Source organism: Camelus ferus, chromosome 9 (genome assembly GCF_009834535.1).
Source record: "Camelus ferus isolate YT-003-E chromosome 9, BCGSAC_Cfer_1.0, whole genome shotgun sequence".
NCBI lineage: Eukaryota > Metazoa > Chordata > Mammalia > Artiodactyla > Camelidae > Camelus > Camelus ferus.
The window spans coordinates 79,142,198-79,153,514 of record NC_045704.1 but is presented as its reverse complement, the minus strand read 5'-3'; the positions used below and the strand labels follow the sequence as shown (position 1 = coordinate 79,153,514).

Here is an 11,317-nt window from a genome sequence, read left to right as displayed (position 1 = left end):
TACCCATTTCGTACATGTGTGCCTCCCTAACTGGATTATGATCTCCTAGAGGGAAGAGACTACTATTTTTCTCTTTAAATCCCCAGATCTTAGATGTCTTGCAGATAACAAGTGCTTAGCAAATATCTGTTGCACTACCAAATTAATGTTAATACAAGGGAGATAAATGCCGTTACAGTGAAATCTGCCTGAGACAGTCATTGCTGTTATGGACAAAGCTACTCATTTGTGATACTTGTGGCACTGGAGATGTGAGTTTTTGAAACACATGCTATAGCAACCACATTTCCTTACCTTCTGCTCAGAGTTTGCCCTGATTCTCTCAAGGAAGGAGAGAAGACTTTCTTTCTAGCCCAGTGGGAGTCACAGAAGATAACACACTCCCTGGAGATACCCAGGAGGCCACATTAGTGGGGACATATGGATATTTACTTGACATCATGGGTCTCCATTGATATCATTTCTTGCTCTTAAATTGTAAGAAAATGGCTTTATTCCTTTGATAACTATGTAAGTTTAAAAAGCTAAAGCTCTAATCTGTTCTTAGAAACAATAATTAGTACGTATATGTAAACTTAAAAAAAAAAAAAGAAAAAGAAAATGCCTCCAGGATCTTGATGGCTCAAAATCTCTTGTTCCAGGCTCCTTGATTTCATCAGCGTGATGACCTATGACTTCCATGGTGGCTGGGACACGTGTACAGGACACAGCAGTCCCCTGCACTCAAGATCCAAGGATCAAGGTGACATGAATTATCTCAGTTGTATAAGAAAGAAAAGACTCAAGTCATATGCAGAGGGGAGATGGGAAGGGATTGGGGAGAGCCTTGGTTGTTGGGAAAGGGGCTTTCTCTTTAGGAGACAACTAGCTAGACTTTGTTAATCATACAGAACAGACGCTGGTGAGGAATAATGACTGTGTTGCCTTCTTCAGGAATACGCCATGAAGTACTGGAGAGACAATGGGGTCCCTTCAGGGAAGCTTATCATGGGGTTCCCCTCCTATGGGAGGACTTTCCGGCTCAGCACTTCTGACACTTGAGTCTGTGCCCCAGTCTCTGGGGCAGGGTCATCTGGTCTTTACAAGAGTGAGGCTGGCTTCTGGGCTTACTATGAGGTAAGCAGTGTGGCCAGTTCAGGCTAAAATACACTGTGGAAACTCTTCCAGTCTCTAAGTCATCTTGCTACCCTTATACTCCTGAGATCCTATACCCTGGCTCTCACAGCTCTGACAGCTCTGAGCACAGCAGCCTGGGGAAAGGCAGGTTGATGGCTACGAAACATTTTTCACTTAAAAAAAGATCAATCTGAATTTCCTTTTTGGATTTTGAAGTGTATGGCATCAACTTTCCCACAGCCCAAAGCAATACTGAATTCTATTACTTTCATGTAAGTAGATGGAAAAAGATTTCAACAGACTAGCCTGAGGATGGCAAATAATTTGATCTCCTTTCTAACCTGAATTGATTGAATTTACTCAAATTCTAAGCTGAAAATACAAAGAATAATTAGCAGTATTTGCCAAAGACGTGTTTGTGGACAAATGATCTCAGCAAACATTGTCATGCTTACCATTTCTTAACTAACCTCTGGGTACAGAATTAGAATTTTACCTGTTTGTACCTGGGTTCGTAGAACTTTGTGTCTTCATTTTATGAAACAGAATCACTTTCAAGAGAAATACGTGAAAGTTATGTAGATATTCCACAATGTCCCCTTTTTCATCCCTCTCCCATTTCTTATATTTCTCCTATTAATTCCTTTCTCCTCTACTTCCTGACAATCTGTGACATGCTCAATGTTGCCTACTTCAGTCCCCCAATAGGTCTTCATTCTTAAATGAAGACCAAAACATCTCACATGCTTGTAAAAAAAAACTGAGTGGGCTGGCTATGACAACATTAAGAGGTATGAATATGAGGTATAAACAGTGTAAAAAAAATTACAATTCTAGCTTTGAAGCCTAAGTTCATCAGGAGCCCATTTTACTAGATTTGTTGTTTCACGGTTTTACATATACAGAAAAGAGGGGTTTTACATATGCACAAAGGACCAGGCCAGTGTCTAGATAGGTACTTTGAGTGTGGCTGCTATGAATTCTGGCATGTACACACCTAGAGTAACTTGCCAGCCTTCAGAACATCATGCAAACTGTGTTGGGGGAGGAGATCCAATCCATAGCCTCCCTGGGGAGTCCTTCTCTACTTCAGTCCAGGCCCAAGGAGTCAGTAGATGAGTTTATTTTGACTCCTGCTATATCCCCAGTGCTTCCCACTCTGCCTGACACATGATAGAAACTCAATATGTATGATGACTGACAGACTTAATAGATGATGTAATGGGAAAGAGGGGGTGTGATTCTGTAAGAGTTACATGAATCTGCGAAAGGCAATCAAATCAGGACCTTCCCACTCTGCACCAGAGAACTCAGACACTTGGAAGAGCTCCTAAAATATAAATGTTAACTCTGCCTTTAAGTATCCTCTGAACTTGCCTAGCAAGTTCATATACAAGCCCAAGCAAGCCATCCAAATCCTTGATACATATAGACCAAAAGTGTCCTATTACCAGGGCTATTGGTGGAATACATCAAACTGGTGTCTGGGAATCAGCGCAGGACGGCAAGGACCCACCAGTATGCCAGTAAAGTGGAGCTACCCCATTGAACACTCAGTAGGGACCCCCAGACCCATCTGCATGTGTATATGACAAAGCAGCACATGGAGAGAGAGCACTCTGAACCAGTCTTTATGCTGTCATATAGTGGTTATGAGCCCCTTGCACCTCCCTGGACCTCATGCTGGCAGACAAGGGGGTCAGAGCAATGAAGAAGGAGAAGAGCAGCTCTGTCCTCAGTCCTGGAGACTCCATGGTCAGGAGGAGCAAGTGAGGGTGGTCACAGCTTTTCAGTTGTAATACAGGCTTAGGTAGGCCACACGGCTCCGATGCTTCCTAAAGTCTTTGTCTGTGGACAGCTGCAATGAAGGAATAAGGTCTAGGTCAGTGTTCTAATGAGAGCCCTTTGCCTCTGGTCTTCCTGGCTGTGCAAAATACAACTGCACCCTATAGCTGTTGGGGCCCAGCTGAGCCCCACCCACACAGTAACCCAGCCTTAGTGACTCTCTCAATACTGGCGTGTGTATCTACTTCCTGTCATCTTACTCTGGTGCGTATCATGCTAGAAATTATTTTCTCCTTAGTAAATCTCCAAGTATGGCTGGTAAATTTCATGAAAACAAAGATTATATGTTTAATTCTTGACCATTACCCATAGGCCCTAGCATAATAATATTAATACATCAGGCATTTAATAAATACTTGTAGAATTAATGCAGAGTTCTACCAGGGAAAAACAAGGCACTGCTGGAATTATGACAGCTGACATGGGTTGAACATTTGTGATGTTACGGGTACTGTGCTAAATGCTTTTCTACATTATCTCAATCTTTACAACCTTATGAAATTGAGTCTAATATTAACCCATTGTAAGACAAGCAACTTTTCTAAGATGGGCTTAGAAAAGTTAGAGGACTTGCACAAGATCACACAGCAAGCAAATATGGAGCTAGTGTTTAAACCCAGGCAGTCTGTCCCGCAATCCAGGTTCTTGCCAGAAGGAGCTACAGCCCCTTGACGATCTAATACTCAAGTGGTGTGATGGCTTAGGAGTCACAGGATCTGGATTCTAGCTGAGCAACATCCACAAGTCACTCAGTCCACCTCAGCCTCAGTTTCCTCCTCAGTCATAAGGGGATGATTATTTAGAATTACCACAGAAGATTATTTGAGGATTAACTAAGAAAATCTGACTTGTTCAGTCACACACACCTTTAAATATTGAGTGAAATTGTGTAACTCTCCAAAAAGATCCCCATATGCAGATATACACAAAATTGTGCATGTAATTTCAGGAGAACAAGGACTTCTTGAAGATCATTCACAGATTGCTGGTTAAGAATCACTGATACACATGAAAGTATTAGGTAGCATGCCCTACACAAGTCCAATCTGGTACTACCTCAGCTTTCAGGGTTCTTTTCTGTAGACATGGAATCTGAGCCCAGTCTGGAGATCCAAATCTCATTGGCCAGGTGATTTTCTGGGGTTCCTTTGTTTCTGGGTTGTATGTGCCAGGGCTAGAAATAAAAATACAAAATATTATGTCAAAAGAGTTAGTGACCATATACGAACTTCATCAGTACCACATGTACACCTGAACTAGTCCTCACGCTTTGGAAAAGGTAACAAACTGATTAGATTTTTAATGTCAGGCAAGCATAGGGTTCCTGTGCCTGTTAATGTACTTCTAAGCAGGTGTTAGAGTTCAAGATACCTAGCCTTGACATGCAGTGATGGTAAAAACTGACTCTAGTTTAAACTATTCCTGCAACCTCAGTATTCTTAGCTGAGAGACCAAAAGAGCCCAGAAATGGTGGTTGATAAAAGAGAGCTACCACAGTGATGCCTAAGTACTGCCATGATGTGAAATTTCTTGAAAATGTGATGATTTTATAATTGTCTTTGTTCATAACACCTTTTGTTATAGACTCTTTGCTGTGGTGGAAATAACATGTAGGGTGAACATTGGGATCAAGGTTCAACACTTCTACTTTCTTACTGAGACCGTGAGAATGTTACACTCACTCTCTGATCCTTGGATTTCTCACCAGTAAAAGAAAGACCTTGACCCCGTGCCCTGCAATTCCATACATTCTGATGGCTTTCTAAGGCACTTAGAATGTCTCCCATGGTCTATAAGTCCTACATACTCTAGCCCCGCCCCTCCTCCTCTGTTATCACTTCCTCTTTGCTCACTACATTCTCTAGCCATACTGACCTTCTTCCTCACACCAAATTCCTTCCCAACATGCAGACTTTGCACATGCTGTTCCTCCTGCCTGGGTAGCTCTGGGCCCAGATCTTCACAAGCTCAGTCTTGTCATTGTGATTTCAGATCAAGTGTCATTTCCCCAGAAAGACCTATCTTGACAATCCTTGCTAAAGTAGATTTCAGTCCATCACTCCGTATCATATCATCATCCTGTTTGATTTTCTTCAGCCCATCACCAGGTCACCATACTTCCCAGTGTACCCATGACAGCCCCAGCTTATGTAAACCATCTTGGTATAATTATTAACAAGTCCCCTTTTCACTCTCAGAACTGACACAGTCTAACTAATAAGTACTCTCCTTATTACTATTGATATTTTCTTGTTTACTGGCTTCTCATCTCTCTGGACTCTCAGATGTAAGCTCCAAGAAATCAGGAGCCTTGTGTGATGGATTTAATGCAAAATTCCTGAAACCTACAAAACTGCCTGCTCATTTATAAATATTTATTGAATGACTCACTACAATTTACAATTTTATAATTCTAGAGACCTGGATGGCAAGAGTTTGAAACTTTAAAGATGAGTGATTTCTTATCTAGCGGGTATGGTTGGGATGTAACCCCTTCTTGTATCTCCCTTCCTATTGTTCTTCGCTGAAGTGCACCAGAAAAGGGACACGTACCCAGGATAACAAGGGTCCTTTGAGTATGTCCTAAATCGAGGTGACAAGGCATTAAATGGAGCAAAATTTCGTTTGTCTTTTTGTCCCCAAGGATTGACTGTCTGGTACATGCCTGGGTGAGGTGTTGTATCCTGTTTCCAAGAAAAAGGTCAATATGTTAGAGAATGACTTATATACATATAAAGCATTATAAGTAGAAAAAAAGAATCATCCTTTTCCTGTTCATGTATTAGCTATGTTTTAATCACCTCAAGCTATAGAAACAGGCAAACAGTAGGTAGCAAACCCAAAGAAGGATTCAGGTTCAGCTTTAGGTTCAGCTACCTAAAGATACCTAATGCTTAGGTTGTAGAAATAAACCAATGGTGGGTAGAGAGCCAAGGTGACTTGCTGCACCTACTACCCCCACCATCCCACCATCCCACCATCCCACCATCCCACTCAGAGATTCTTTTAAAGCCAGTATCCCTCTCCTTCAGCTTAAGTGTCAGGAAAATGTCCAACTAGAGATTAGGATCTTATACTGAGGACTTGAAATCCAATCTCACAAAAGGGTGAAGAAGTTGGAATTTGCTTTTTAACTGACAAGAGGATATGATGCGTATTAATAAAGCCTCCAGTACTTTAACATCAGCTGTCTCAGGACCGAAGCCCTTGCCTTGGTATCATTTCTTCTGAGAACTGTTTTTCACTCTTCCAGAACACTCTCTCTCACACACACACATATTTGCAATGCTGACACCTCAGCTTTTCAGATAGGGTTCTTAGTAGCTTTTTCTCAAATGCCTATTTTTCTTGAATTTCAGGGCATATTTTTTAGGTAACCTCCAGCTTTGCTCTCCAATGCAAACACAAGCAGCAACACAGATCACACTAAAATCTAAGCACATTCAGTCATTTCTAACCTTACTGATTGGCTTAAACCTCATGGCTGTTCTGGCTCCAAAAGCATATCCTTTTCTACTGGTTGGGATCTTAGAGAGGTTGTATGCCAAGCCATGCAGCTGCAGGGAGTACATAGAAAACAAAGAAAGCAAAAACGCACATAGAGAACATTATAGTTATTAAAACAGAGTGAACTTAAGAGTATTCCTGAACCTCTTCTCCAAAAATTGCTCTTTCTTTCTCAACTCCTCTGAACCAAGACCATACGATTACATAAGTAACACAGGTAACTCTATAAAGGAATGTGGCTGGATAGGTATAATAAATGCCATTTCTGTGCATTCCAGTGAATCCAGTCCTCTGAGCCCCACGGTGCTTAAGTCTGCTCTAATGCAACTGTCAGTCTGATTATATGATTTCATAAACTAACCTCCCAACACAGCCACAGTCCAAGTTTGGACTAAGGGGATACATTGATTTACAGGACTTTGGAGGTGGAAATGAGTGGGGGACTACACTGGAGAATTCATGAGGCCAAGGCTTGCATTTGGGGGGGATGCAAAAGGGGAGGAATGGCCCCATATTTTCTGATATTGGCCCTGACAGCTGATTGCAGAAGACCAGGGCACTTTCTCATGTTGAGGCCCTGGAGGTCACAAATTCATTAGGATTTTTCTTCCAGGAAACTTGGGTATCCTTAGATAGTTGGGGGAACTGAGACCCACCTAAGGGAAAGTGAATACTCACATCTTCTGGTATGTAACATCCAGGCCCTCGGTGGGGCACTCCCCTAAGAGGGAGAAACTTGTTCCCCAGCAAGCTTGGGGGATGGAAGTGAGGAAAGAGCTTCCTCTGCTGACGTGTTCCAAAGGAGTAGTTAACCAGCGGCTCTGAGAATCAAGAAGAAGGAGACATTCCACATGAGGGAAAGCTCCTTGGTCTAAGTGAGCACTTGGGGGCAAGTGGTGAGTAGGGGGTCAGAGCAGAGAACTGGGCAAAGGAGTTCTTAACAAAAACCTGACCAACTTCAAACAGCGGTTGAACCCCTCTTCCATCCTGGCTCTTTCCCTGCCTCCCTCTCTTCCTCCTGCCTCTGCTCTTGAGTCAGCTCTCCTTACCTGCTTTGTTGAAGCACATCACGCCAGTGCCGCTTGGGCCAGCGTTTGTGTACCGTGTTGCCTAGGAAACAGAGTCTGGCCGGCAGCCTCAGCGCAGGTACTCATGGAGGGGAGTGGCTTCTGGTGCGCCTGCGCAGCTCGCAGCTCGTGAGGCTTTCTGGGAGCAACACTGGGCGGGAACCTGCACTTCCTGGGCCAGGAGAGTGTGAGCTCTGACAAAGAGAGACGGGGTGTAGAGGATTTCCTGGACCCGCGACTGTAAGGGCTGCTGGAGTAAGGGGTGAGCTAAAGGGCTTTGGAAGCTGGGCCAGTAGTAACGTACTGTCAAGGAATGAAGGACACAGGGCTGAAATCTGGGTTACTAGGTTCAGGGGTTTAGGAAAATACAGCCACTTAAGTGATGGCCTTTGGGGTTGGGCTCCCTGGGCAATACCCAGAGTAGGGGAGTTGGGGACTGAATGGAGCCAGTTCTGTATTAATCCCCTCTTAGGCCTATTTTTTTTTTTCTTTTTCCTCAAGCCATTCTCATGAGGTTACCTTCTACCCTTAACTAGGACTCCAGGCTTTAAAAGGGCTGGAAGCCTTGAGTGGAGCAGTTAGAGTGCAGCAGAATCACAGAAGATCTTAAGAGTTTGAAAATCTTTGAAAGTCACTTAAATGTTTAAGTCTCATTTCCTCATCTCCAAATTGGGAAAAAAAGTAGTTCCTGCTTATAGGGTTGTTGAGAGGTTTAAGATAACAGGATTAAAACAATTCATTGCCTAGTACTTGGTAGGTGACAATACAAGAGATTATTATTACTGAAGATAATATCTCACCAGCTCAGGAGCACTCCCATCCTAACCCAAAAAGACATGCCAGGGTGTATGATGACTTCTTTACCTTTGCCTAGACAGTAACTTGTTTTCACTTGATTTTAGGATAGCTTTAGGAGTTGTCAGGTGTGGGAGGTAACAGAATGCAGAATGTGACTGGTTCAGCTCTACTCTTCAGCCTCTAAGAATGTACCTGGGATTCATATATACTGGACCTAGCACTGTCTACAGGGATGATTTTATATAGTTAATGTAAGGTTCCAAAAGAGGTGATACTGAGTCCTAGAGGATATTTTGGAAACTTGTGGAAGCATTTTGCTTGTTAAAAATTTGGAAGGAGACGCTCCTGGTCAATGGGCCAGGGAGGCTGGATACATGTAGCTCATTGCCTGGTTGCACAGTGAATCATCTCATGTCCGGCATGATATTCAAACGTCCTGCTGGAATCTACAAACATAATTGATTGTACCTGACTTATATATAGCAACATTGGAAACATTTTTTTCCACAAGAAATAATGCATAAAGCCTAGTAATATAGAAGTCTTATGAGAAAAAAATCTTAACTGGAATAAAGATATGTCTCAAGATAATTGTATAATGTACTCTAAACCTTCTGTCTACTCACAATGTAATTGCAGTAATACAATGGTAAATGAAATGTAAAGAAGTATGGTATGAATTTGATAATTTTCAGTTTCATTAATATTTTAGGTAGTATTACTATTTGTAGGTACCCACAGTGTTTTTTGAAATTACTGTTTAAATTATTACTAACGTGAAATATATCTTACAAAGTACTTTAAAAATATGGCAACACATTCCCTCATTAGAAGACTGGTTTGCTTCAGGTTAATCCTCCAGCCGAGAAGACGTAGGAAATCTGGAATAAATAAAATATATGTTTGAAGATCTCAGAGATACACCAAGGAAATAAGAACATGCAGGGTTAAGTTCCCAAAGAGTTCACCCTTAGTGGTTAGTCCAACAGCTGATGCTGCTCTTCCCCTTAAAATATGCTAATTAAGAAGCTGGCTCAGAAGCAGAGGTTTGAGCAGACAGTCTCTGAGAGCTGGGAAATAAAAATTAGGCTGGCCATGGAAGAGGGGGATACTGGCAAATACTGAAAAACTCCGTGTGCTTTTAGTTGGGACCCTAAAGAGATGAACCCTAGGAGTAAGGCTAAATAAGAAATAGACTAGCTCTCAGAAAATCCTGAAATCCAGCTTTGTATCAATTCAGTTTTCAATTGCGTTAAGGTGATCTGTTTCTACCTTATTGCATATCAGAAAATTTTGGAGGTGACTGCTTAGTATAGAAGAATAGTTAGACAAAGCTTTATTTGGGGCCACTTTTAATGAAGACCTTAAGTAAAGGATTCAGGAGTTTCCCTCCTGTACATTCCTAACCATGATTATAGCATCATGGATATGGAGACTGTCTGTTATCGATTTAGGAGACAGTTGTCTGCTTTTCTTATTTAACGATATATGGGGCCTTTGTAAGAATTATGATTCAGGAAACCACTTGCTCTATTGCAGTGGCCTAATCGAAAGGGAATAAACGAATTCAACATTTAGTATATGTTTTAAATACATTTTTGTCTCATTTAAAAATATATTGGATTTAATAATAATATAGCAATTCAGCAAATGGTAAAAGCCAATAGTTATATTCAAGAAACTAAATGAAAAGATGGAGAATTTTAGAAGCAGTAAAAGAGAATCGAATACAAATTGTATAAATTAAAAGAGCCATCACTGAAAGTAATAACTCAATGCATGAGGAACAGAAAATAATAAAATCTAAAAATAAATGAATGAAATGGAGTATGAATCAGAAGAATGTTCGCAGGCAGAGGCTTCAAGACGGCAGAGTAGAAGGATGTGAAGCTCACCGTCTTCCACAAATAACATCAAAAATACATCTACATGTGGAACAATCCTCACAGAATACCTACTGAACTCTAGTAGAAGATCTTATATAACTGGAACTACAAGAAAAATCTTCAAGTAACCAGGTAGGATGGAAAAACAAACAAACAAACAAACAGAATTGGATGGCACCTGTGCCCCAGGGAGGGAGTGGTGAAAGAGGAAAAATCCCCTCGCCCTGGGAAACCCCCTCACCAGCGGGAAGATCAGCTGGCACAGAAGGGGAGCTTCAGAAGCTTGGAAGAGAGTAGCAACCACTTTGTGGCAGACAGAACAGCGAGAAGCCAGCACAGAGGGTCTGTGCTGTCCCCAGCCTGAGACACAAGCCTGCGGGTGCATGCCTAGACTAGGTGCTAAAGCTGAAGCCTTTTCAGAGGACAGACTCAGGGAGAGGACTGGGGTTGGCTGTGCAGAGACAGCATGAAGGGGCTGGATTGTGATACAGGCTGAAACTGGGAGTGTGTGTAAAGGAGCCTGGGTCTACCACTCAAGCCCCGCTGTTAACGTGCTGTCACAAAGCGAAGAGCAGAACCCCACCATAGCAGCTTCCTTCTCTGCAGGCTCACAGGGTGTGGTCCTGCCATTAAAGACCCATTGTTAACATGCCCTCACGAAGGGAGGGGTGAGACCCTGCCATAGCATTCTCCTTCTTGGGTTGCTCTGGGCGGGCACAATTGCTGGTGGGTTGCCCCCAAGTGGAGGCTGAAATCTGGGCCCATATCCAGGGGCTGTGGGACTTCAGAAGCCACTCTTAGGGCTGAAATTTTGTGGGACTTCAGAAGCCACTCTTAGGGCTGAAATTTGAGCCATGTCCCAGGTCGCTTTGGCAGATTTACACTACCAGTACCTTTGTAAACTCAGTACCTGTGGGACTTCTGAGTAGAATACTGATTTTATAGGAATAACTTCTTAATTTATTGACAATAGATTACTTGAATCCCCACTTTGAGTTAAGGTCTGGCAAGTATGAGCACGATGGCATTGTGTCTACAGTCAGTGTCCTGAGCTCTGGCACACAAGCTGTCAGCGGGAGCAAAGACTTCTGGTGGGTC

General features: G+C 42.4%; 1 protein-coding gene and 1 long non-coding RNA gene across 7 annotated transcripts in view; one reads left to right on the top strand and one right to left on the bottom strand.

The window, feature by feature from the left end:
• Positions 1-1,973: 1,973 nt before the first annotated feature.
• LOC102521220 (protein pitchfork-like) lies at positions 1,974-7,641 on the bottom strand. The gene is made up of 6 exons (XM_032488215.1): positions 7,518-7,641; positions 7,147-7,289; positions 6,420-6,518; positions 5,515-5,645; positions 4,018-4,135; positions 1,974-2,974 (listed from the first exon to the last, which is right to left on the bottom strand). Exons 1-6 carry the CDS (start codon positions 7,534-7,536, stop codon positions 2,906-2,908), a joined length of 579 nt encoding a protein of 192 aa, XP_032344106.1. The 5' UTR covers positions 7,537-7,641; the 3' UTR covers positions 1,974-2,905.
• A 56-nt stretch (positions 7,642-7,697) lies between these two features.
• The window catches only part of LOC116665927, a 56,671-nt gene continuing 53,051 nt past the window's right edge, over positions 7,698-11,317 (top strand). For 5 of the 6 annotated variants that reach the window (XR_004322772.1, XR_004322769.1, XR_004322768.1 and 2 more), the window contains exons 1-2: positions 7,698-7,797; positions 10,186-10,351. This is a non-coding gene — a long non-coding RNA (uncharacterized LOC116665927). The remainder of the gene's footprint in view (positions 7,798-10,185; positions 10,352-11,317) is intronic. The other variant, XR_004322770.1, reaches the window with a different exon arrangement.

What these genes read in the sequence shown, in the direction of transcription:
- LOC102521220 (XM_032488215.1), bottom strand. An exon ending in GATGTTACATACCAGAAGAT is followed by an intron (nt 6,519 to 7,146) that starts GTGAGTATTCAC and finishes TACTCCCTGCAG; the next exon opens with CTGCATGGCTTGGCATACAA. An exon ending in GGTTTAAGCCAATCAGTAAG is followed by an intron (nt 5,646 to 6,419) that starts GTTAGAAATGAC and finishes TCTTGGAAACAG; the next exon opens with GATACAACACCTCACCCAGG.